Here is a 27,990-nt window from a genome sequence, read left to right on the forward strand (position 1 = left end):
GGCCCCGCCCCCGCCGGCGCAGGGTCTCGCCTGCTGCGTGGCGGTTTTGTTCAGGCGGCGGCCGGGCAGCTCGGGCGGGGCGGAAGCGGAAGCGAAGGCGAAGGACCCCTCGGCCGGCCGGCGCTGCGGCGGCTGACGTGTGCCTGGGCCCGGACCGGATCATGTGAGTGACACGGACCCCCCCTCCCCCGCCCGCGGCCCCGCCCCCGCCGCGCCGGCTCTAACGCTCTGTCCTCTGCCTCCCCAGGTCGAAAGTCACCTTTAAAATCACGCTGACCTCGGACCCGCGGCGGCCCTACAAAGTGTGAGTGTCCCCCCCCCCCCGCCGCCTCATGGCTTGTGCGCATGCGCTGCCACTTCCATCCTCTCCCGCACCCACTGCCCGTCCTCCCGGGGCACCACTGACTGCGCGGGCACTGCCGCCCCGCCCCCGCCCATGGGCACCCCCCAGCCACCCCGCCCCTTGGCACTGTCCTGTACACCAGCCTCCTCCTGCGACCAACCCCCCATTAATCCCCCAGGCACTGACCCCTGTATGCCCCAACCCCATTAATCCCCAGGCACTGACCCCTGTATGCCCCCACCCTCTGCCTCCAGCCACCCCGCCCCGGGCACTGCCCTCTACACCAGCCTCCTCCTGCTACCAACCCCCATTAATCCCCAACTGCCCCACCCCAGGCACTGACCCCTGCATGCCAGCCCTCCCACCCTGCCCATGGGCATTGCCCCCACCAACTTCCCTGCTACCAACCCCTATGCCTTGTCCATGGGCACCACCCCACACCAGCCCTGCAATCACCCTGACTATAGGTACTGCATCCCCACACCAGCCCCTCCCACGCCAATGGCCATTGACTCTCCCCACTCATGGGTATTGCTCCTCAGCCCCCCCATCTCCTGCTGCCTTTCCCATGGGCGCTGTGCCCCCTTTCACTGCCCTGCCCACAGACACTGATCTGCCCCCGCCTACTGATGCCATCTGTAACCCACCCTCAGCTGTGCCCCAAACCCACCCGTCTTGCCTACAGGCACTGCCCCTGAACCCATGAGGGCTGCTCCCTCCCACAGACTTCTCTGTTCACATAGAGACTGCCTCATGCCCATAGTCACAGAATTATAGAATCATAGAATATCAGGGAGTTTAAGGATAGAAGAGACCATCAGATCATGTAGTCTGATCTCTTGTGTAGCATAGGTCACCAACACTCCACACTAAACCCAACAAGTGAAATTATATTAAAGTATTGCAGCCCACAGGAGACTAGACTGTTATATGCCACAGGCAGAGAACAGGAGGGACTGAACTGCATTGATGCCAAAGGGCCCTGCAAAGGCAGAAAATTGAGATATACCCAGGTAATCTCGGTAAGTGACCCATACCCGATGCTGCACAGGAATGTGAAAACCCCCTAGGTTCACTGATCTGGGGGGAAAATTCTTTCCCAACCCCATATATGGTAGTCAGTTTGACCCTGAGCATGTGAACAAGAATAAGCAGCAAAGCACATGAGAGTGAGTGCTCATGTCACTTCAGCTTCCTTCTCTTTCCATGTGGGTATTGCCCCATGCTTATAGCTTCCTTGTCATTCCACGTGGACGCTGCTCCACATCTGCTGCTTCGTCTCTGGTTACTGCCCCACACTGACTCCTCTTCTTGTGAACGCTGCTCACCTAGCATTGCAGGATGAAGGTGACAGGATGAGATTAAGATTAGTTAATGTATTGCTCTATAGAAAAGTCTAAAATAAATGATGCAGTCTATTACTCCTAGTCCAGTACTCTGTACTAAAGATAGGGGCAAATGCAGTGATTTACAGCAATTTATAGGAAATCCGACATAATCTGGAAATTTACAGCTCATATTTGTGCAAAATTTGGTTACACAGTGGGAGATTGTTAAGCCTCTTCCACATAAACTATTCTCAAAGAGCCTCGTGGCATTGTGTGGAATTCATTTTTTTAACATACATTTTTCTGTAATTTTGGTTTCAAGTGTAGCACGGATAGAAATGGTATTCTTGTGGAGCTTGTTTATTACATAGTTATTTTAATTGATGTTTTTGTGTAGTTTACTAAGGCCATGTTCACAGGACACAGTTTTGTCGACATAATGCAGCTTATGCCAAACTAACTACGGAGGTGTACACACTGCAGTGCTCCTGCCACTTTAACTTGTCTGCTACGGCTCCATAATAAAACCACCTCGAGGAGAGACGTAACACTTAGATTAACAGTGTCAGTGTAAACACTGTGTTGCTTACGTCACCATAAATGGCCTCCAGGCGGCATCCCACAGTGCCCACCGTGACTGCTCTAGTCATCGTTTTGAACTCTACTTCCCTGCAGCCAGGTACACAGGTGAACACTCCTTTCCTGTTAAAGCCCTGAGAAGTTTTGAACTTGCTCTTCCTGTTTGCTCCATGTGGAGAACTCGCATAGTAATTGCCCAGATTAGCATGCCAGCTCACCCAGCAAACACACTCCTGCCTGGAGGTGGTGGATCTCCTGGGTCTGTGGGGAGAGGAGGCTGTGCAGGCACAGCTCCAATCCAGCTGCAGGAACTTGCTTGGGGCATGGAGGGGAATGGGGAAGGGTTATGACAGGGGACACACAGCAGTGCTGTGTAAAACTCAAAAGAGCTGAGGCAGGCATAGCAGAAGACATGGGAGGCAAATAGTTGCCTCTGGTGCAGAGCCACAGACCTGTTGCTTCTGTAACGAGGTGGCTGGAGTCAGGGTGGTGGTGAATAGCTCGCCTCCTCCCCCGTTGAGCTCCTCTTATAGCCTTGTGCTCATAACGCACAGCGCAATAGTGAAGAGCAGTGCAGGTTCCATGCTTTCTGACACAGATGGCTGGCTCACAGGTTACCAGGGCAGTTGAACAGCACTGGAAATCTAGTAGAATGCCCATGGAATGATGGGTTTGTGAAGCCTGTGTCATGTGATGCTGAACTTGCCACCATGAAGCATTGCAAACTCTTCCCAAAACAGCCTGGGGCCAACAGCACAGTGAGATAGCTACCCTCGATGTACTGCTTTCTGCGTCGATGTAAGAGCTGCTACTATGAATGTGCTCCACTGACACATGGAGCATAGTGTGGACATGCAACAGCAATTTAATTACCGCAGTGGCTGTACATTGACTTAACCTCATAGTGTAGACATAGTCTAAGTAATAATAATTTATATATGGTCTAAAATGAGTGGTATTCCTTATAACTAGGTAAAGTTTAAAAATGTGCAGAATTAGGGTGTGGTTCAATGATACTTGGTTCTGGTCTGGCTGAATTTAAATTGTTTTATTATTGTCACCTGGACAGTACTTTACAGATGCACAAAAGGGGAGCTCTTATCTTCTTCCACATCATGCTGATGTGTTCTTTATAGATGGTATACAGCTTTATACTGCTCCTGGTCTATTTATCTAGGTATCATCAGTGTGGGCTGGAATGACACACAAGACACCTCATTAATCTGTATGATGTAGAACTGAGGCCAGGTCTACACTACAAACTTACATGAGTATAACTACGTCATTCAGGGATGTGAAAAATGCATACCTCTCAGCAATATAGTTATACCGACCTAAACACCAGTATAGACAGTGTCCTTCCATCAACATAGCTGCTGCCTCTTGAGGAGGTGGATTAACCATGCCAACAGGAGAAGCTCTTACGTCAGTGTAGTAGCGTCTTCACTAAAGCCCTGAGTTCGTAACTGTGGCCATATTGCTCATTGTGTTGGTACCACAATATGGTTTTTGAGGTCTTATCATTAAATCAGTGGTACTACTCATGTATTAAACACCATCCCCCATAGGAAGTGTTTGCAAGACCAGGCTTTTTGTAGGGGAAAGTTGAATATGTAATCTCACACACTCAAAACGGTATGGAGACTAGATACTGGGAAGTCTTCCACAATTCTTATGTGGTAGACATGTTGACATCACTTCTTCTGGAATGCCTGTAATAATGTATTTAAAAATAAAAAGTTCAGTTATTTTTTTTGCAATGTACCAGTCTTCTTTCAGTGTTTTGGGCCCTGATCTAGCAGAGCATGTGAGTACATGCTTAATTTGAACTGCAGGAGCACTCCCATTGATTTCAGTGAAATTATAATCAATAACTTTAGGGCCATTGGAATTGGTCTCTAATTTGGTCTAGAAATCATGTTTTCTATTAACTTTTCTTTGTTTCAGGTTAAGTGTGCCTGAAAATACACCTTTCACAGCTGTCTTGAAGTTTGCTGCAGAAGAAGTAAGTTTTGAATTGTGACAATGTTTACATCATTAACCAAAGAGTTAAATTACAAGACTCGTGTACATTTTTGTGTGAAATTATAGATGGCTGAGGCAAGAATGAGCCATGTTGGAAGTTAGCTTTTTCAATAAAAGCAAATTGGAATTTCATCAAGGCAGTTACATATTTATTATTTTTTAAAGTAATAAAAGATATCTGATATATACTTATAGCATGGGTATAAAATGTGTGTGTATGATTTACAAATATATAGAGATAGAAAATAGGAAGTAAACATTAAGTTAATGAAAGAGAATAACCTGGAAAGCAGTAATGCTGAAATTCTGGTAGTGATTGTGGACAAGAAAATGTTGTTGGCTTTTTTGCTATAACACGTGTAACTTGTTTTGGGCTGCATATGAGGAAGTGCTGCATCACAGTTCAGTGGGGAAATGGTGTATCTCTACTTGGCTTTGGTGAATCTACACCTGGAATATTGTTATATTTTGAACATTCCCTTGCTCAAGGGGAAGTGATAGTTTGGAGGGATTTCAGAGAAAGTAAAAATGACGAAGGGGCTGGAGGGATAAATGTGAAGAAAGAGCAAGAGAAATGTGTATAAATTGCTAAGTGATGATTAAGGGTGGAGGCATAGCTTATAAATATTTAAAGGTTATAAATTACAAGGAGTAGTGAAGAAGGATGGTCCCGAGGTTAGGATGTCAGGTTGAGATTTGGGAGACTGCCTGTGTGATTTCGAGCAAGTTACTGATGGCTTGCCATTGTAGAAAACTTTTCTACACCAGTATAAAGTAAGATGTGAATTTAGGCTGTGTCTACACTGCCACTTTCAGTGCTAAAACTTTAGTCGTTCAGGGGTGTGAAAAAAACAGTCCCCTGAGTGACAAAAGTTTTAGGGCTGAAAAGCGCCAGTATGGACAGCGCTTTATCACTGGGAGCTGCGCTCTCAGCAATAAAGCTACCACCCCTCATTAGGGGTGGTTATTTTTTTATTGCAGGGAGAGCTCTCCTCCTTCGACTAATATACCCTTAAACTAATATAGTTATACCAGTATAACTCCCTGTGTGGACACTCTTATTTCTTGAGTGTCCACACAGGGAGTTATACTGGTATAACTATAGATATATATATATATATATATAGATATATATATATGTATATATAACTACAAGAAGCTATACCAGTGTAATTGTATCAGTATAACTGGTAAAACATTCCTGTGTAGTCAAACCCTTATTCTCTCTCTCTCTGTTAAATGGCTAAAAATAACAGTATGGCTGCAGTGGCTCAGGCTAGCTGCTCAAGTACAATCACACATTACTCCTTGGAAAATGTACTAGAAGAAATAATAGTGTATTGGCAGAGGGAATGGACCTGATGACATAGGACATTCCATATTAGAAAGGGTTTGCCAGTATAGCTGTTCAGGCAGATCCTCTTACACCGGTGATGCAGTTTAACCAGCAAAGAGTGCTTTTGCCAGTATAGCTTATACCAATTCCCCAAACAAAATACGTTATACTGGCAAAACGGCTGTTTTGATGGTATAACTGCATCCAAAAAGTGTAGGCCAGACTTTTATAGGCCTTTTCTATTTCTAAGGCTTTCGTGTACACTAGCAGCCCATGCTTTAAAAACAGCCATGTTAGGAAGGATTAGTTATTAAAATGGTCCCATTAAACAAGATACAGTTTCAACTAGTGTGTATTTATGTACTTTGGATCATGCCTTTTGAAATCAATGGGAGTCTTTCTGTTGACATCAGTGGGCTTTGAATCATCCCCTTTGTGTAGGTTTACAACCTAGAGGGATAATTACAGCTGTTTTCAGGAGGTTTAGTGGGAAAATGAAGAACAATTGTTGTAGTGGGCTCTTGTACCCACATATAATTAGTGTTCAGTTATATAAATCCACTTAGCGTGCACACACAAAAAAACATTTTATTTTTAAAAGATAGGTTTTGATACCTTTATAGGTTTTTTTGGAAGCCACCTATAATACAATATGACAAGATTTCGCTCTTTCACACGCTGGTACAAGGATCTATTATGGGGAGGAGGAAATAGTAAAATGATCGCTTTTCAAAATACTGCATTGTCTTTGGTGGTTGTTGTTTATAATATTTATTTATACTACAATAGGGCCAACGAGCTCTAGTCATGAACCCAAGACCCCAGTGTGCTAAAGTGCTATAGAAACATAGAATAAAAAGACTTTGCTTCCTTGCTTATTAGCTACATTCTTTGGGGAAGGGGAGAGGTGTAATTTAATTTTTAATTCAGACCACAGGTACTGCATGTATTTGTCATTGAAAAGAACAAGACCTGGTTTCTGGCTTTATAAATGGACTATACTCCATGAACCACTTAGTTTAATGTTAACTCAGTCATTTGAATAGATGAATCATTCATTTACTGTGGAGGGAATTTTTAAAGAAAACATACAGAATATCTTGTAGCCCCTCAGAATAAACATGCTAGTGCTCTTTTAGAATTTTAAAAAAGCATTGTTTATGTGTTTCTAGCGGTAGAGAAGTAAATAATTTTTACTTGGGCATGCTATCTGAAATATGTAGATATTTTGTTCAGTTTATTAAGATGTTATCAATTATTAAATATAGTATGAATAGGTTTCATATGAGTAATGTTTTTAATACTATACCTTTTAAGATTATTACCCCTTTTGACTGAGCTGTTAGCTGAATTTGGGGTGTTGCAGGTAGGAGGAGAAATTGATGACAAAGACAGGTATTTTCTTTGATGCAATCTTGTTTGTTTACAAAAAGTATACATAAAGTCCTGTTTTCCTGAATACAATAGGAATCAAACAGCAGGAGACAGTTTCTTTACTTGCACTTCCATACCTGCTTTGCCACCAGCACTCTGTGCCTAGATAGTTTTCTTTCTTAGCTTTCTATCAGGGCCACATTACCAGCACTTCTGTTACTTTTGGCTTTCTTGCTGCTTTGGGATCTCTCTCTCCCTCTTGCTCTCGCTCTCGCTCTCCCTCTAACAATGCCCAGCTGAGCCCCGGTCCACATAGTTCATGTTCCTGAGTAGTTTGGATGTGCCTTTGTTTTTGGCCGGAGACATGGGCCTGTGTTTAGGGTGGAGTCAGCTTCATTGTTTCAGCCACCTGATTACAATGTCGTCTTCGTATTTATCCTGAATATACAGCAGATGATTAAGCCTGACCCATAACAACAACGTTTAACTCAGCCCATAGCAATATGATTTTTTTTTTTGGTATGACTCTGGAGCAAATATTTAAGCCATGATTTAACCATTCTTTTTATACCTAAGCATTATTTTGCCACAAATATTGCAAAGAATACAAATTTGGACATTTCTACAATAAACATGGTGTTTGCTTGCAAAAAGCATAAGTCCAGCAAAATTGAATGGCTTTTTCTATAATATCAAATATGATCTTCACATTATTTACCCGCATCGGTTTGAAATATAGGCATTCCTGCAAAAAGCTCCTGATCTGTCTCCTCCTTCTTTTAACGGAGCAGGATCAATCCCCAAATCCGTATTACGGACACAAAAACTCTGTTAAAAACAAGTTACAAAGTCAAGCACTCAAAAGTTAGAAACTGCTTGTGCAACCTAAATTTAGCGGCCCCCGCCCTGCCCCGGTTATGATAGTTTTTCATTACATGATCACATACTATTTTGTGTAGTAAAGGAGGCTGCTGTCTGTAGTATCCCTTCCTCATTTGTTGCAGAAGTTGAAAAGTAATGAATAACGCAGGGAACTGGAGAAGAGAGAGGATGGTTTCACGGTTAAGGCAGCTGGATTCTATCCCTGCTTCTACGACAGAGTTCTTGTGTGATGCTACCGTGCAAGTCACTGAGACCAAACCTTTCAGAGGTGGTCACTAATTATGTGTTCCTCATTTTCTGCATGCCCAACTTGAGATCTTGGGCCTGTTTTACAAAAATGCTGATCGCTCACAACTGCAGTTGAAATCCGGGAGAGCTGTATTTGAATATATAAAGTGATATGAAAAGTTAGGTACTTTCAAAAATCAAGTCCTAGGCATCTCAGCTTGGGCACCCAAAATTGGTGGGTACTTTTTACCTTCCTGTCTCTGTGCCTCAGCTCCCCATCGTAAAATGGAGATAATTCCACTCTGTCACCTCACAGGGGTGTTTGTGAAGATAAATTAATTTTATGAAGCACTCGTGTATAAGAGTGGTGAGGGCCATAGAAAAATTCGTGAAGATATCTTCGGAGCAGGGTTTGAATATTGTGTGTTTAATGAGGTCTATGGCCACACCTTACGTTAAAAAAGATTAATACAAAGTATTGTATAGCTGTCCATCCAGTGCACTGAATGAGACAGGGATCGATGGTAAAAAGGGTATGTGATCATGTAATTAAAGGCTGTGTAGTAATGCATATGCACAAGGGGGCTCAATTAAGGTTACACTGAAAACTTTAATTGAGGCATTTCCTAACTGTTAAGTGCATGACTTTGCAATCTGAATTTTTTTTAGTATAGTTTTTGTGGGTGTGTGTAATTTCCTATCTTTTTAAACAAGCAAACTGAACAAACATAAATTCCATCATATGGACACTCAATAATTTATCAACCAGATTGAATCCTATAGATCCACCATGCAAATCTCTGCCACCTGAGCTAACAACGTAACTGATAGTAGTAGTAAGTTGTTATCCTCTGTGTGGGCCAGCAGTAAATGGGGATGAGACACTTTGCCAATAGGTTTCACACACACTTTCAGACAGCAGAGGACTGTTGGGATAGGAACCTTGGGTTCCATTTCAAGCTCTGGAGGGGAGTGAGCTCTAGTGGGAACAGACTCTTCTTGTTTCCCCAACGTGACTCCTTATACCCCTCCCTCTCCCGCCTGTCCCAGTCCCTCTTCTCTTGCTTGTCCAGTCCATCTCTACTCGTCAGGCTTCTCGTTAGAACCAGCTGGACAAGGAAGCTGGAACTTGAATCTACCCCTCTGGTCTTGCTATCGCAGTTCCAAATTTCCCCTCCCAACATCCAGTCTCATTCTCCTTGCCCAGTCAGTCTCAGTCCAGCCCCAACCTCCCCATCCAATCTGTCTGTCTCCTCTCTCCTTCCACTGGCTCCCAGTTCTAGTCTCCCTCCCTGCATTCATCATCCAATCTCAGTCTCCCACCTTCTCACTTTTCCCAGTATCCCCCACTGTCTTATCCCAGTCTCTTTGCCCAGAAAATCCAAGTTCTTTCCTCACAACCCGTATCTTTCTCAGATCTGTCTCCCCATGCCCCAACACACACACTCTGGTTCCTAGATCCAGCCTCCTTCTTCAGCCTCCCTCCTCCCCCCACTTCCTCATCTCGTGTTATCTCAGTGTCTTCCCACCCCAGTTCCCAGTCATAATCTCTTTGTTCAACCAGTTCCAAACTGCCCTTCCTTCCTACCCAACCAATTAAAGCCTTCCCTTTCCCTGCCCCCCATAGCTTCCATTTCAAGCTTCCTCTCCCTTTCATCCCCAGTCACCTCCCGCCTACCCTGCACTTGCTCAGACAATTCTGGTTTTCTCTGCCCCCTTCAGCCACAGTCTTGCTAGACTACTTGTCTGAATCTCCTCTTTTCTCTCCCCAAGTCCGCCTGCTCTGCTTTTGAATTTGGCAGTTTCCACCTTCTTACTGGCTGAGTTCCAACAGAGGTGTCACTTAGAGCACAGGACAGACTGGTTTCTTGCTCTCAGTTCCAGTGCCAAACCATGCTGCAGCCGTTACGGGGAAAGTCCAGCTTCTCCTCTGTAGCCTTGGGCTGGAAGGAAGCATGTTCAGTCATTCACTGGAGATGGTGCATATACAGACCAGTCATATGGGAGATGTGAGAAGATGGATGCTCAGTTGCTCTTTGGGGATAGCCAACAGTATCCTTTCCGTTACGTACAGTTGGTGCATGAATTCAGGGGCTCCTTGGAACAGTAGCAAATAATGAGTAACATTGGGAGCCCTATAAGTACTGATTACTGCTGCTTTCCCCTTTCATCCCAGATGTCCTAGACTTAGGCCATGTCTACACTACCACTTATGTTGGCAAAACTTATGTCGCTCAGGGATGTGAAAAAATCACCTCCCTGAGCAACATAAGTTTTGCAGCATAAGTGGTAGTGTGCACAGCGCTATGTTGATGGGGAGAGTTTCTCCCGCCAACATAGCTACCATTGCTCATTGAGGTGGTTTTATTATGTTGACTGGAGAACTATAGAATCATAGAACCATAGGGTTAGACGGGACCACAAGGGTCATGTAGTCCTGCATCTTGGCAAAGGGTTAGATTTGTTGTATCTAAACCATCCAAGAATGATGGTTATCCAGCCTACTTTTGAAAACATCCAATGAAGGAGCTTCCACGACCTCTCTAAGCAGTCTGTTCCGTTGTCCTATTGTTCTTACTATTTGGAAGTTTTTCCTGAGATTTAATCTAAATCTGCTCTGCTGTAGCTTGAACTCATTGCTGCTTGTCCTGCCCTCTGTGGCAAGAGAGAACAACTTTTATTATAGCAGCCTTTCAACTATTTGAAGACCACTGTAATGTCCCCCCTCTTAATCGCCTCTTTTCCAAACTAAACATACCCAGTTCCTTCAGCCTTTGCTCGTATGGCTTGCATTCCATCCTTTTGATCATCTTTATCGCTTGCCTCTGGATCCTTTCCAGTTTCTCCATATCTTTTCTACACATAGATGAACAAAATTGGACACAGTGCTCCAGCTGAGGCCTAACCAGCGCCGAGTAGAGCAGTACTGTCACTTCCCGTGACTTGCATGCAATGCCTCTGTTAATGCAACCTAAAATTGCATTTACTTTTGCAACAGCATCGCATTATTGACTCATGTTGTGGTTGTGATCCACCACAACTTCCAGATCCTTCACAGCAGTGCTGCTACCAAACCGGTTATCCCCTACTCTGTATTTGTGCATTTGATTTTTCTTCTCTAATTGTAGCACCTTGAATTTGTCTTTGTTGAATTTCATTTTGTTGTCTATAGCCCAGATCTCCCTATTATCAAAATCCCTTTGAATTTAAGCTCTATCCTCCAAAGTGTTTGCAGCCCCCCCACAGCTTTGTGTCATCTGCCAGTTTGAACAGGATGCTCTCTATTCCTACATCTAGATCATTAATAAAGATGTTAAATAACTCTGGACCCAGAACAGATCCCTGTGGAATCCCTCCTGAGGCCTCCTTCCAATCTGACATCATTCCATTCATAGCTACTCTTTGTGGTTGTTTAACTAGTAATATATCCACTTAATGGCAGTTCCTCTGAGCCCACATTTCTCCAGCTTACTTATTAGACTGTCATGTGGGACTGTGTCAATAGCCTTGCTAAAGTCCAGGTATATTAATATCCACTGCATTCCCCCTATCCACCAAACCAGTTACCCTGTAAAAGAAGGAAATCAAGCTGGTTTGGCATGATTTGTTCTTAATATATCCATGCTTGCTGCTAGTGATTCCCCCTTCATCCTCCTGGTATTCACAAATTGAATGTTTTATACATTGCTCTAGTAGCTTCCCAGGTATCGAGGTCAGGCTGACTGATCTACAGATCCCTGGCTCCTCCTTTTCCCCCTTTTTAAAGATGGGCACTACGTTATCCTTTCTCCAGTTTTCTGAGACCTCTCCTGTCATTGATGCATTTCTAAATATTATTGTCTATGTTTACCTAAATTTTAAATGTTGACCAGGACTCAGATTAAAAAAAGGAAAGGGGGCTTAAGAACATAAGAAAGGCCGTACCGGGTCAGACCAAAGGTCCATCTAGCCCAGTATCTGTCTACCGACAGTGGCCAATGCCAGGTGCCCCTGAGGGAGTGAACCTAACAGGCAATGATCAAGTGATCTCTCTCCTGCCATCCATCTCCATCCTCTGACGAACAGAGGCTAGGGACACCATTCTTACCCATCCTGCTAATAGCCATTTATGGACTTAGCCACCATGAATTTATCCAGTCCCCTTTTAAACATTGTTATAGTCCTAGCCTTCACAACCTCCTCAGGTAAGGAGTTCCACAAGTTGACTGTGCGTTGCATGAAGAAGAACTTCCTTTTATTTGTTTTAAACCTGCTGCCTATTAATTTCATTTGGTGACCCCTAGTTCTTGTATTATGGGAATAAGTAAATAACTTTTCCTTATCCACTTTCTCAACATCACTCATGATTTTATATACCTCTATCATGTCCCCCCCTAGTCTTCTCTTTTCCAAACTGAAGAGTCCTAGCCTCTTTAATCTTTCCTCATATGGGACCCTCTCTAAACCACTAATCATTTTAGTTGCTCTTTTCTGAACCTTTTCTAGTACTAGAATATCTTTTTTGAGGTGAGGAGACCACATCTGTACACAGTATTCGAGATGTGGGCGTACCATGGATTTATATAAGGGCAATAATATATTCTCAGTTTTATTCTCTATCCCCTTTTAATGATTCCTAACATCCTGTTTGCTTTTTTGACCGCCTCTGCACACTGCGTGGACATCTTCAGAGAACTATCCACGATAACGCTAAGATCTTTTTCCTGACTCGTTGTAGCTAAATTAGCCCCCATCATGTTGTATGTATAGTTGGGGTTATTTTTTCCAATGTGCATTACTTTACATTTATCCACATTAAATTTCATTTGCCATTTTGTTGCCCAATCACTTAGTTTTGTGAGATCTTTTTGAAGTTCTTCACAATCTGCTTTGGTCTTAACTATCTTGAGTAGTTTAGTATCATCTGCAAACTTTGCCACCTCACTGTTTACCCCTTTCTCCAGATCATTTATGAATAAATTGAATAGGATTGGTCCTAGGACTGACCCTTGGGGAACACCACTAGTTACCCCTCTCCATTCTGAGAATTTACCATTAATTCCTACCCTTTGTTCCCTGTCCTTTAACCAGTTCTCAATCCATGAAAGGACCTTTCCTTTTATCCCATGACAGCTTAATTTACCTAAGAGCCTTTGGTGAGGACCTTGTCAAAGGCTTTCTGGAAATCTAAGTACACTATGTCCACGGATCCCCTTGTCCACATGTTTGTTGACCCCTTCAAAGAACTCTAATAGATTAGTAAGACACGATTTCCCTTTACAGAAACCATGTTGACTATTGCTCAAGAGTTTATGTTTTTCTATGTGTCTGACAATTTTATTCTTTACTATTGTTTCAACTAATTTGCCCGGTACCGACGTTAGACTTACCGGTCTGTAATTGCCGGGATCACCCCTAGAGCCCTTTTAATATTGGCGTTACATTAGCTAACTTCCAGTCATTGGGTACCGAAGCTGATTTAAAGGACAGGTTACAAACCTTAGTTAATAGTTCCATAATTTCACATTTGAGTTCTTTCAGAACTCTTGGGTGAATGCCATCTGGTCCCGGTGACTTGTTAATGTTGAGTTTATCAATTAATTCCAAAACCTCCTCTAGTGATACTTCAATCTGTGACAGTTCCTCAGATTTGTCACCTACAAAAGCCAGCTCAGGTTTGGGAATCTCCCTAACATCCTCAGCCGTGAAGACTGAAGCAAAGAATCCATTTAGTTTCTCCGCAATGACTTTATCATCTTTAAGCGCTCCTTTGTATTTTCATCGTCAAGGGGCCCCACTGGTTGTTTAGCAGGCTTCCTGCTTCTGATGTACTTAAAAAACATTTTGTTATTACCTTTGGAGTTTTTGGCTAACTGTTCTTCAAACTCCTCTTTGGCTTTTCTTATTACACTCTTGCACTTAAGTTGGCTGTGTTTGTGCTCCTTTCTATTTGCCTCACTAGGATTTGACTTCCACTTTTTAAAGGAAGTCTTTTTATCTCTCACTGCTTCTTTTACATGGTTGTTAAGCCACGGTGGCTCTTTTTTAGTTCTTTTACTGTTTTTCTTAATTTGGGGTATACATTGAAGTTGGGCCTCTATTATGGTGCCTTTAAAAAGGGCCCACGCAACTTGCAGGGATTTCACTTTAGTCACTGTACCTTTTAACTTTTGTCTAACTAACCCCCTCATTTTTGTATAGTTCCCCCTTTTGAAATTAAAGGCCACAGTGTTAGGCAGTTGAGATGTTCTTCCCACCACAGGGATGTTGAATGCTATTGTATTATGGTCACTATTTCCAAGCGGTCCTGCTATAGTTACCTCTTGGACCAGCTCCTGCGCTCCACTCAGGATTAAATCTAGAGTCGCCTCTCCCCTTGTGGGTTCCCATACCAGCTGCTCCATGAAGCAGTCATTTAAAGTATCAAGAAATTTTATCTCTGCATTTCGTCCTGAAGTGAAATGTTCCCAGTCAATATGGGGATAATTGAAATCCCCCACTATTATTGGGTTCTTAATTTTGATAGCCTCTCTAATTTCCCTTAGCATTTCATCATCACTATTACTGTCCTGGTCAGGTGGTCGATAATAGATCCCTACTGTTATATTTTTACTAGAGCATGAAATTTCTATCCATAGACACTCTATGGAACCTGTGGATTCGCTTAAGATTTTTACTTCATTTGAATCTACACTTTCTTTAACATATAGTGCCACTCCTCCCCCTGCAAGGCCTGTTCTGTCCTTCCGATATATTTTGTACCCCGGAATGATGTGTCCCATTGATTGCTCTCAGTCCACCAGGTTTCTGTGATGCCTATTATATCTATATCCTCCTTTATCACAAGGCACTCTAGTTCACCCATCTTATTATTTAGACTTCTGGCATTTGTGTACAAGCACTTTAAAAACTTGTCCCTGTTTATTAGCCTGCCTTTTTGTGATGTGCCAGATTCTTTTTTATGTGACTGTTTATCATCTGATCCGGCCCTTACATTATACTTCTCATTCCTCTGCTCCTGACTATAACCTGGAGATTCTCTATCATCAGACTCTCCCCTAAGAGAAGTCTGTGTCCGATCCACACGCTCCTCTGCAGCAGTCGGCTTTCCCCCATCTCCTAGTTTAAAAACTGCTCTACAACCTTTTTAATGTTTAGTGCCAGCAGTCTGGTTCCACTTTGGTTTAGGTGGAGCCCATCTCTCCTGTACAGGCTCCTCCCATCCCAGAAGTTTCCCCAGTTCCTAATGAATGTGAACCCCTCCTCTCTACACCATCGTCTTATCCACGCATTGAGACTCTGAAGCTCTGCCTGCCTACCTGGCCCTGCACGTGGAACTGGGAGCATTTCTGAAAATGCCACCATAGAGGTCCTGGATTTCAGTCTCTTCCCTAGCAGCCTAAATTTGGCTTCCAGGACATCTCTCCTACCCTTCCCTATGTCATTGGTACCTACATGTACCACGACCACCGGCTCCTCCCCAGCACTACACATAAGTCTATCTAGATGCCTCGAGAGATCCGCAACCTTCGCACCAGGCAGGCAAGTCACCATACGGTTCTCCTGGTCATCACAGACCCAGCTATCTACATTTCTAATAATCGAATCTCCCATTACTAACACCTGCCTTTTCCTAGAAACTGGAGTTCCCTCCCCCGGAGAGGCAACCTCAGTGCGAGAGGCAACCCCAGCACCATCTGGAAGGAGGGTCCCAACTACGGGAAGGTTTCCCTCTGCTCCCATTGACTGCTCTACTTCCCTGGGCCCTTCTTCCTCCTCAACAGCACAGGAGCTGTCTAAGCGGAGGTGGGACAATTCTACAGTGTCCCGGAAAGCCTCATCAACATACCTCTCTGCCTCTCTCAGCTCCTCCAGTTCCGCCACCCTGGCCTCCAATGTCCGTACATGGTCTCTGAGGACCAGGAGCTCCTTGCACCGACTGCACACATACGCCACCCGCCCACAGGGCAGGTAATCATATATGCGACAGTCAGTGCAGTAAACTGGATAGCCCCCACTCTGCTGCTGGGCTTCTGCCTGCATTGTCTCCTAGTTAGTGAAAGGGTGGTTTACGGAAAGTAGTTTTGGAATGTGGTTCGGTTTATAGGTTTGGGGGGGGGGGGGCACGGGGAAGGGGTTAGGGCTGGCGAGGGGCTCCCACTCCCTTCCCACTCCCCTTCTAAACTCCCTTGCGAAACTCCCTGTTAGCAGCCCCTGGTCGTAAAGCTCCCTGGTCGCTTGTGCGCGGCTTTATAAAGCCCTGGCCTGAATGAATGCCCCGCCCACTGATTAAGGCTCAGCCAATTACCAGAGGCTTCGAGCTTTCAAACCTGCCTCCAACTGCCAGCCAGAGCACACGGTCCCTCAAACAACCAAACAAACAAACAGACTGACAAACACAAGCTCAGCACACAGCAAGTAACCCCCAAACACAAACAAACACACACTACAGTCAGTCACTTACCCCACAGATGCTGTATTAGCTTGAATCATCCTGTAACAGTAACCCTTTGTCCACACCTACTATTTTCTCCTGGACCTGATTTTAAGCATGATACCATCTGAGTCCAGAAACAGAGCATACTAGGTCAGATTTTTCAAAGATTTAACCTTGTGAGTAACTTTATGGACCTGTGTGTTTACAGAATCGGGATGTTAGATTGGAAGCTCTTTGAGGCAAGAACTATATTTTACTATATCATTGTACAGCACCTAGCACAGTGGGGTCCAGCTCTGGCTGGGACCCATGGACAGTACTGTCACATAAAAATATCATCGTAGTCCATCAAAACTCATAACTATTTTCACTGTATTACCTTAATATAGCAAAATCAAGTAGCCTGAAGTGAGTGTTTCAATCCAAGAGACTTTTGAAAGACTTACTGAAAATACATTCAGAAGTGCAGAGTACAGACTATTTTCTATCTGGCCAGCTGTGACTTTTTTTTTGTGTTTTTGTTTTAAGGAGTTAGCAGTTTATGAAACGGTTGTAAATTCCCCCACATAAATTGTTCCAGTAGCAGACCATCCCTGCCCAGCTCCAAGTTGAGCCAAGCAGGAACTCTGCACTGTGATTCTGCTCATTGTGATCTTAATAAATGTTTCTAAATATGCACACAAGTGATTTTTACAGTTGCTCATGCACTGAAAAACACCATAGCTCTCAACACCAGGACTGTGTATGTGTCAGATTTCAGACTTGAGCCATTTTTGCTATAGCCATGTCTTTAAAAAAAATAAAATAAAATCACCTTTACGCAAAGACCAAGGCTCCAGTCCTGCAAATGCTTATGCACACACTTAACTTTGTGCCCATGAATGATACTTGAATAAATTCCATGAAATTGTTTATATGCATAAGTGTTTGAAGGTTTTATTTGTCCATTTTTATTCCAGAAGGTTCTGGCATCTATATTTGATCAATTTAAATTAAAGCAAATTATAAAACAAAATTGCATCTTTGTTCCAGAAATGTATGCAATTGAGCAGTTACTCATTTTCATCAACATTTTTGGTGCTGCTCCTTACAGTATTATCATAATTTTTTTTTTAACTCTTCAATTAGCATAATTTTGACATTATTTCCAGAGAATTTTTTTCAGATGATTAGATCTAATCAACTGTTTTAACACTGTGTACTTTGTTCCATATAACCTCTTAGTGAATAATAAGCATTGATTGTAAACAATTATTTTGATAGTCCTATAAAATCTGAAGAGGATTTTTTTTCCATAATTATTCTTCATACAGGATTAAGCAGCTAAAATTACAACAGAGTTTAAATGTTCACTGTTGGATTTTCCACTTTGTTGTCTGTCTTTAAATTTAATTTGTCATATTTTTGTTTCATTTAGTTCAAAGTTCCTGCAGCAACAAGTGCTATTATAACAAATGGTAAGAAAATAGTTCTTCTATTGTTGATTCAGTTAAGCTGTATTCCTGAAAAGTATAAGCAGGTTTTCTCTATAGTCTAACCAGCATACAAACAGATGAGCTTCAAAAGTAATACCTCACTGTTATTCATAATGCTGATGCATGGGGTTTTGCCATGAATATTTTATTGCTATTTGAGAGGTTTTATCCTACAGCATATCTTGTGGTTCACTATGCTGAAATTTTTATCATCAGCTGTAAGTAATAACGATGACTAGCGATATTTTTTTGGCAATAGGAAATTAATAAAGACTGATATTTAATAATTATTACAGTATATTGTTTAGAACCTTGAATATTTTGCATTCATTTTAATGTTGTACGTTTACACTACTAGATACTTAGATCTGTTTTTGTTTTAGCCCCCAAAATTAATATATATTTTTTTTAAACTTAGATGGAATAGGAATAAACCCTGCACAGACAGCGGGTAAGTAGTTATATTTGTGACGTCCAATTAAGAAAAAACTGAATTATTTTTTATTCAGTTACGATGCACCACAGTGAATGACTTATGTCCTCATCTAGTTTATCCAAGTTTTAACAGCTTTTCAAGGGACCCAGAAGTACTAAACAATGGCTGAAAGCTGCATCCAAAGCTTCATGTCAAACATCATTAAGATCATATAGTTATTGCTCAATATTTTGTTTATTTAGATCTGTGAAACAACAGTAGGCGCCTAGCTAATATTCCAGGACCCTCTCATAAATACTTAATATGATAAAGAAAAAGAAATAGCAACCCCATAATATATAATACTAAATAACCTTGCAGGGAAAAAAAAAAACCCTTAACTTCCCCTGTGCATCACCCAGCAATATTTACTACTTCTGCAGCCTTTCTAAAAAGATTTAGCAGTGTGCTCTGAAGGTCAACTGATTAAAACTACTTTGGACTGGGTGAAAGAAACATTCCAAAGGAAAGGGATCTCCCTGATTGCCCATGCCAGCAGTCCCCTCTCACTCAGATCGAGGGGGACCCAGTTCAAAAACCTCTTCTAAGTTCAACTGTGGCAATGTGCCAGAGAGAGAGAGAGAGGTGGTCTCTCAAATAGAAAAGTTTGAAGTCATCTTAAAATCAACATCTTAAACTGCACCCAGAAATACACAGGCAGCCAGTGCAGATTTTGGAGCCCTGATTGAGTGTGCTCATGGAAAGACTGTTTACAAAGTAGGCTGCTGCATTCTGCCCTAGCTTACCTTCCAAATAAATTTAAAGTGTCACCTTAAGAGAACATTGCAGTAGTCTAGTCTCCAAGTGACAAAGGCACGAAATATGTTGTCAAGGTCCACTTGGGAAAGAAATGGTCAGACCTTGTGGCCAGACACAAATGATAAAAGTGGTCTTAGTTACTGCTGAACAGTGATCATCCAATGATAATTAGGAATCTAACAAGACTTCTATGTTGCAAACATGAGCAACAATTGGTGGACACACACCTTTAGTAGGTGGAATGTATGTGACTTTTGCCATATCTTCTGATTGCTTTCCCCAGCCTACCAATATCTTCTCCTTATCTGGCTTGAGCCTCAGCCAGATCTAACTCATCTGTGCCCCATTCTCCACCAAACATTGTGGAAGAGACACAACCACTCTGTTGGGATCAAAAGAGAGAGAGAAAAATGAAGTTGAGTGTTTTCAACACATTGGAGATATAGCAACTCTTTCTTTCCCACTAAGGCCCAGTCCCACAAAAGATTTAAGCACCTTGCTGAATCAGGGTCTAATCCACTAACATCCTCAAATACACACTGAATGAGAAGGAGGAGAGATTAATAAGACTGGGACTTTTCAGTTTGGAAAGGCGACAGCTAAGGCAGAATATGATAAAGGTCTATAAAGTCATGATTGGTGTTGAGAAAGTAAATAAGGAAATTTTATTTACTCCTTACTACACCAAATGAAATTAATAGGCAGCAGATTTAAAACAAAAGGTAACATTTCTTCACACAACACACTGTCACCTAGTGGAACTCTTTGCCAGAGGATGTTGTGAAGGCCCAGACTATAACAGAGATTAAAAAAAACCAACTAGATCAATTCATGGAGGATAGGTCCATCAATGGCTATTAGCCGAGATGAGCAGGGATGCAACCCCATGCTCTGAGTGTCTGTAGCCTCTGTTTGCCAGAGGCGACATGATGGATCACTTGATTACCTGTTCTATTCATTCCCTCTGGCATTGGCCACTGTCGGAAGATAGGATACTGAGCTAGATGGACCTTTGGTCTGACCCAGTATGGATACTTGAACTTCATCCATCACCACTAGAAAGTCATCTCACAGTGTTACAAGAGCAATAACATAATTGATAAGGGTCAAATAAATCAGAGGCATCTAGGTACCAAGAGTTCTCACCACAATCTTCTCATGATTCTTAGCTGCAAAAGGAAGATTAGACACAGGGTGACAGCCAGATGGTCAGCATCAGGTGATGGTTTCTTAAATATGCACCGATGCTGCTAAGCAATGCTGGCGCATTGCCCTTCTGAGAGTGTTGAAAGTCTTCACCAGCACTAGGCTCGGCACGTTCACTCATATTTAGTCCCCCATGCTTCAGTTGTGATGGGTCATACGTTAACCTAGATGACTTATGACAAAGCTGGTTATCAATAGACATGGCATCATGTACTACGCCTGGGGGAATTCTATGCCTCTGCACATGCACAGAATGTATTTCCCATGTAGATTTCTTTGCTTCCCCACAGAAAAATGACTTTCTAATGGGGAGGCAAAGGGAAGCCACAAGAGCGGTCATGCGACCCTCCCCAGCAGTATATTTCAGGTGCCAAGGGCAGCTGGCAGAGAGGTAAATCACTGTGGTGCAGGAGGCAGGACTGGGCAGACCCGGCTTCCTCTACCCTGTGCCGGACTCAGCTACTAGTCCTGGCTTGGCTCGGGAGGACGGGACTTCCTCTTGCCTTGCCAGCATCTGGGGCTGGGTCTCCCTCAACCACAGGAAGCTCTGCAAACTCCCCCATCCTCCTGCTTCCTGCACCCATCTCTCCTCAGCTGCAGAGGGAGGGATCCCTGTAAAGGGAGCAGCTCCCCCATCCATCCAGTCAGCATGCATCCAGACCCTCTCATACCCAGACCCTCCCACCGATCCTCACTCCCCTGCACTCAGAACCCCCCCGATGAGCCACTCCCCCTGCATCTGGACCACCCCAATGAGACACCCGCACCGTGATCCCCACACCATCAAGCCCCAGTCAGCTGCACCTGAATTCCCGCCACGCTCCTCCAGCATCTGGACCCCCCTCTGAGCCCCCTCTCACAGAGTTCTATACCCCCGCATCCAGTCTTCTTCCCACGCTGAGCCCCAATCACCTTTACCTGGACCCAACCTGCAGAGTCCCATTGCACCCAGAACCCCCCAACAAGCCCCTGTACATCCAGATTCTTCCCGCACCCGGATCCCCCATTAAGCCGCCCGCATCCAGATTGCCCCACACAGAACCCTCAACCCATACCTGGAAACCCTCACACTAAGCCCCTCCACACTTGGATCCTGCGTTGCTGAGCCTGCCTGTTGCCCCCTGTGTGCAGGTGCATGTTTCTGGGGTAGGCCCAGTCCTTGTGCTGTGTCAGGGTTGGGTGCAGCCTCACCGCAGAGTCCAGAGTCGGGGGAGCTTCAGGGTGATCTCCCACCGCTGTGAACCCTGTGGCCTGTGCCCCCCAGTGCCATGCTCAAGCCTCCACATTTATTTGTCACAAAAAATTTTGCAGAATTTTAAAATATTGTGCACAGAATTTTTTAATTTTTTAGTGCAGGATTTTAAATGATTTGGCGCAGAATGCCCTCAGGAGTAACCATGCAAGAACTAGTGTTTTTGATATTTTCATTTAAAATGCTTTTAGTGCTTTAAAATCTCATTTGATAGAGCAATTGTTTCAGTCTACAAAAACCTCAGAACGTGAGGATTTATTGGAAAAAATGTAATGTTTTCTCTGTGGATCTCAGGCATTCCATGAGAAGGCACAGTCCTTCCATGCCATTCCCTTGTCTCCCAACCCCAACAACAGTAATGTTATACTGCCAAAATATAATCTCTCCTCCTCCCCCACATTGACTCTGTGCTACCTCCATTTTGGGAGGGAGAGGTAAAAGGTGCAGAGCAGGAGTTAAAGCGAACCAACCAGCATTAACTCCCATACAGATTTCGATTTGGAAGACTCTCTCTGGTTTGGGGGCAAGCATGCCGTACCTTTTTGAAGAAAACACTGTTGCATTAATGGTAGAGGCAGGGAGGGAGGGGCAGGAGTGAGTGATGTGCCTGGGGGCAAATGTGGGCCTGTTTAAATAACATTTGTACAGCTTTTGTCGGGTGCATAGTGGCACAAGTACATTTCATCCAGATTAGCAGGTTTAGTCCTCAGGGTATCAGATTCATTGTTCAAGACCTAATGTGTTTTGTATATAATCAGCTTTATCTTCATGTTTCCTTTGTTGTGCCTTGGCTTTGTGAGTAGCAGAAAATAATACAATAGCCATACAAAATCTTTTGTCTTTTTTGTGCTTCAGCAATATATACTCCTGGCAAACCTCTTAAAAGTATATGCTTGTGGCAGGACACTCGTAATGCGTGGATCTGCCAGCCCTCGTTAGGCTAGACAAATAGAGTATTTTAAATCTCAGCCACTGTGCCTAAAGTGTCCCTTAGTTTTAACTTCAAGGGAAAATGGTAAATTTTGCTCCACTCTAGTGATAACTTGGACAAGTGTTAGGGATTTTGATCTGTCATAAAAGCAAGCACTTAGCAGAGTGATGGTGAGGCTTCTGGGAGAGAACTTGTAACAGACATATTTTCACACATAAGTATCAAGGGATATTTAGATATTTGTCACATGTAGGTAGATTTTTTTGGGGGGGGGGGGGGAATAGAATTGAAATTTCTACAGGAAATATTCCCTAAATATTGGATATTTTTACTTAAAACTGCTTTCTCTTCCTTAAAAGCCTGTCACTACCAGCAGTATACGCCTGCGATCCATTTGAATGATGGTTAAGGTTATACAAAAGCTAGGTTTTGTTTGCTCAGTCATACTAGTACTTCTCAATCTCAGGGCTTGTCTACACTACTGCATGGGATCGATCTAAGAATAGCATAGCTGAAGTCGACATACTTAGATCTACTTACTGCAGTGTCTTCACTGCGGTAAGTTGACAGCTGGCATTCTCCCATCAACTCCACTTGCGCTCTCTTTCTGGTGGAGCACGGGAGTCGACGGGAGAATGCTCAGTGATCAATTTAGTGTGTCTATATTAGCTGCAATAAATTGACCCCCACTGGATCAGTCGCTGCCCAGCAATCCGGCAGGTAGTGTAGATAAGCCCTCAGTGTACTTGTGTTTTTTGTATTATCATTGGATTGGAACAGCTAGCCAAGGGTTGGACAGTGCTTCTGAAAAGGTGGACTTACTCTCACCCCTTGTTTTTCAGTGTACTCTGTCTTCCTTTCATTTCCTGTGTGGTCTCATCTGTTCACTACCACTACCCTTTATGTCCCTTTTTCAGTTACTCCCCCCCTCCACTCTCATTTTACTTTCTCTCATCTCCTTTCCACCTCCAACCTTGTGGTGGTGTTTTGTGTCATTCCCTGTGCAACCATTATTCTCTCTGTTTTATTCTCCCTCCCTACTTTGGTTTTCCTGATGCTTTGTTCCAACCTGTCCTGGTGTATGTGTGAGCGTTAAAGTGAAATTTACTCAATTCCTGATCTCTGAAGTGTACTGTCTGCAGGTTCTCAAGATATTGGAGAGCGGTCTTCATTTTGCTGCCCGCACAATACAACTGAAAGAGAGAAGGCAAAGGAAGGAATTAAGGAGAAGGAAAAGAGACAAGCAAAAATAGTATATAATTTTCTGTTTTCAGAGGCAGAGATGAGGAACCACTGACAGGGCTAGAAGATACATTTTTAGTATAATACATAAAAGTAGATGAGTGAGTCTATTTTTTTCTCTTCAATGTCCTGCTCGGGAAAGAGATTAAAAAGTATTTCTGCAGCGATGTAGGGAGATGATTCTTACATATTACAATGGTTATAAGTTTATATTTCTTAAGGATCCACTAGATTTCTTTCTTCATTTCATTTACAGTTTGAGCTGGTCATAATTTTTTTAAAATAAAAAAAAAATGGAAAATTTTGACTAAATTTTCACATTCCTTCCCCCCTCCCCGCCACCCTTCCAACCAAATATAGAACTGGTCAAAATATTCTGAAAAAGGGCAACATTTCAATATAGCCCTCTTTGTCCCACCCTCTTTCCACCCCCTCCTCGCCTCCCCACCCCAACATTTTTCATAGCTCTATTTACGAAATCAGGAAATCAAGATGACTTACCGCTTTTTAATTTTTGTTTTTAGATGTATATTTTAATCGTCGTCTCTAACAGACAGTTTGGTTGATATTTGAGAGGTTAAACATCCAATCAAGAAAGCTTTATTCATTTGAAGCTTTATTTCCCGATATGCAAATACCTGTGAACAGTACTAACATATAACATATGTTGACAATAGGATAGCAAATTTTGAAGGAAATCTGAGTTTAATGATGTTTGATTGATTTGAGGTTCGTAGAGCACAGAATAGGTAACATTTAAGTTAATTTAGGACTACGTTTTGACATTACAAACTGCCCAGTGTAAGAAACAGGTGTCTGAAGGAGTTGAAAATCTACTTTCCAGCCTCCTGGCTGCTCCAGATTAGCCTAAACTGTATCAAGTCTATACCTAGTGCTGTGGAATCTCCCTGATGTACAGCACCACCAAGGTTCATTTGGGTGTGTGGGAAAGAGCAGAGCTAAGATTCCACCTATTCCACCCCCACCCCTTCTGTGTCCCTCTAGAAAAGGGTGGAAGTAGCAACTCTGCTGAACCTGCTTCTCCCTCCGTGTTGCTTCCCATGATGTGGGTAGCTGGTACTGAGTTTAAGGGCACCTTGTGCCCCTGTACTTCCACCAAGAGATGTGTGTCTGTATATAAATTCATAGTAAGATCACCTTAGGCTTGGAGAACTTTAAAAACCTGTAAGAAGACTCAATGCATTAGATACCTCTGAAAAAAGTTCTTGAGAAAACAAGCTAATGAGTGAGGAGCTGACTTTTCCTGCTTCATTGTTATTCAAGCCAGATAATATATTTATATTCAAAGACAAAAAATATGTTGAGATAGTTAAGGTTGGGAATATATATCAGTGATGGGTAGGGTTGCCAAGTGTCCGGTTTTTGACTGAAACACCCGGTCAAAAAGGGACCCTGGCAGCACCAATCAGCACTGCTGACCAGGCCTTTAAAAATCCGGTTGGCGCGGGGCTGGCAGGCTCCCTACTTGGCTCCGCGCGGCTCCCAGGAAGCAGTCGGCATGCCCTTCCAGCTCCAAGGCATAAGGGTGGCCATGGGGGCTCCGCATGCTGCCCCTACCTCAAACACCGGCTCCACAGTTCCCATTGGCCGGGAACCAGCCCTGAGCCCCCTCCTTGATCTTGCACCCCAAACCCCATTGTGCAACCCTGTGCCAGTCCTGAGCCCCCTCCTGCACCCAAACTCCCTCCCAGAGCCCACACCCCCTGCCACAGCTCAGAACGCCATCCTGCACCCAAATTCCCTCTCGGAGCCCCTACCCCCTCTTGCACCCCAACCCCCAGCCTGTAGCCCCCTTCCACACATCAACGCCCATGCCAGAGCCCACACCCCCACCTGGAGCCCTCACACACACCCCATACTCCAACTCCCTGCCCCAGCCAGGTGCCCCCTCCCGCAGCCTGAACCCCTCATTTCTGCCCCTACCCCGGAGCCCACACCCCCAGACAGAGTCCCCTCCACTCCCGCACCGCAATCCTCTGCCCCAGCCCAGTGAAAATGAGTGAGTGAGGGAGGGTGGGGAAGAGCGAGCAACGGAGGCGGGGGGAGAGAGGGGATAGAATGAGCTGGGACGGGGCAGAGCAAGGGTGTTCGGTTTTTAGCACTTTGTTTAATTTTTGTGACAGCCAGCTAGACTATGCAACTTGATCCAGACTGTTAAAAACTCACTACGGTACACAATATATGGGATGAACAAAACAGATATAGCAGGCTGTACACAATGCCAGGAGGCCTTGAAAGCATACTGTATTTGCAGTATCTTTGCTTTTTATTCTTTCCTTGAATTTTTGTCGGTCATGTTTAAAATCATGGTGAAACTATTAATTTATATTGTTAACTAATGAGCTTAATATGTAATCTTGTGCCTGGCTTTTTTGTTTTAAATTGCAAAGTGTTCATTAGACTGTGCATATGTGAGAGGAACTGGAAAATGTTACAAAGCATGCGGTCAGTTTCTCATGCATGAGAGAAATTCTGACTATGTAATTGAAAACTGAAACATGATGATATTATTGTTCCTAAGATCATACTTACACTTTTTGGGAACTGATTTCCTTGAAGAGCTCTTATTGATAACACATACCTGTATTTAACCTATAGGTGACCAACTTTCTCTTTTTTGTTTAGGAAATGTTTTCCTAAAGCATGGTTCAGAACTACGGATTATTCCCAGAGATCGTGTTGGGAGCTGTTAATATCTACTGAGTGGTTTTGGAATAAGTGAAATCACCATGCTAAAGAGTAAATGGTCATATTTATTTTGGAATTCTACAGTACAACTAATGAATCAGCCTGTTTTAAAATTACCTACAATGACTACCTGGGATTTAAAAATTAATTTAAAAACAGTTTTTGTTTTCTTTCCCTATTAGCATTTAGCAAATCATAAGCTGGCCTGGCCCTTCATCTACTAACGGAAGAATGGTCTGACGTAATGCTATATTTTTGAAAGCAGGATGGACCTCTTTCTTTTTAGTAACAGAACCTCTTAGGAAATGTTATTGAAAACAAAAGGGAAAACCTTGACAGTAGAGACATACAACTGTGACTGATAGACTAATAATAGAATCCTATATTTAGACATTTATTTTGTGAAAGGAGAAGCTGTATTTGATTTTTAGAAAAGAAGACCATTAGGAAAAAATTCTTTCCTACTGAAAGCTAAAAAACATTAGTCTAAACCCTGAATTATGTATAATGTACATTGTCAAACTCAAAGAAACAATTTTCCTCACAGTTAAAATTTTCAGTCCAAATAGAAGGGGTATCTTGAAAACTTCAGATTTTTTTGTTACTGAAATATGCAGAGACCTTCTAAGAAATGTAAATACTTGGCTATAATCATAAGTTACTGGAAAAAAAATAATTAAAGAAAAATAAATGTACTTTTGTTAAATCTTCATTTGAGCTTCATTGGTCAAACTAGCTTTTACAAATTTTCCCTGATACTGGATTTAACATTAAATAAAGTGCCCTCAACTGAAAGGTGGTGTAAAATCACAAATCATGGGAATCCCATATGCTGTGTGATAGGGATTTATCAGTTGAATACTACATTCCTTTATCAGCAAACATATTTATTTGAGGAAAGCGTCTTAGTTTGTGGCTACTGTATGTTACTTGGGAAACAGTGGTGGAATCACTTGAATGTTTGTATGTTCAGAAATTAAGCATTTTGTTTATAAATTTTCTGAAGTTAAATTGTTACATCAACTATGGACCTACATTGGAGAAACCAGTATGTCTTGTTTTGACACACAATGATATATTGTAGTTTCAAACTAGTATGCATTTTGCCAAACAAATCATCATTGCATTTTATCTATCCTCATACATTTAATTTATTGAGGTTACAAAAAATTGAACAATAAACAATAATACTTTAGAAAAACAAGTATTTGTTATGTATGTCTTTATCTCATTCAGAAAACAGACCCAGAGGGGACTCAGAAAGATGTGATGGTGGCTAATGCTGTGCACAGGCATGAGTCCCCTTCTTAGTGGAGATGAAGAAATGTGCATATGGAGGCCCCCTACGTGTTCACATGTGAAGGAGGCATACAGGCTCCTGCATTTTTCAGCTCTGTCGACTGCTTGTATTTTGGTTTCCCTTTAGCAGC

At 42.9% G+C, this 27,990-nt stretch overlaps 1 protein-coding gene across 1 annotated transcript; it reads left to right on the forward strand.

Moving 5' to 3' along the window:
* Window positions 1-27,764, forward strand: UFM1 (ubiquitin fold modifier 1). The gene is made up of 6 exons (XM_039520046.1): window positions 1-163; window positions 248-304; window positions 4,198-4,255; window positions 17,929-17,968; window positions 18,405-18,437; window positions 26,498-27,764. Coding segments are annotated over exons 1-6 (258 nt in total). The 5' UTR covers window positions 1-161; the 3' UTR covers window positions 26,566-27,764.
* Window positions 27,765-27,990: the final 226 nt, after the last annotated feature.

Source organism: Mauremys reevesii, linkage group 1 (assembly GCF_016161935.1).
Source record: "Mauremys reevesii isolate NIE-2019 linkage group 1, ASM1616193v1, whole genome shotgun sequence".
Taxonomy (NCBI): Eukaryota; Metazoa; Chordata; order Testudines; family Geoemydidae; genus Mauremys; species Mauremys reevesii.

Excerpts from the sequence above, each read along its gene's own strand:
- UFM1 (XM_039520046.1), top strand. Across the intron at positions 4,256-17,928 it reads TGAAGTTTGCTGCAGAAGAA|TTCAAAGTTCCTGCAGCAAC; the intron begins GTAAGTTTTGAA and ends TGTTTCATTTAG. Across the intron at positions 18,438-26,497 it reads AAACCCTGCACAGACAGCGG|GAAATGTTTTCCTAAAGCAT; the intron begins GTAAGTAGTTAT and ends TTTTTTGTTTAG.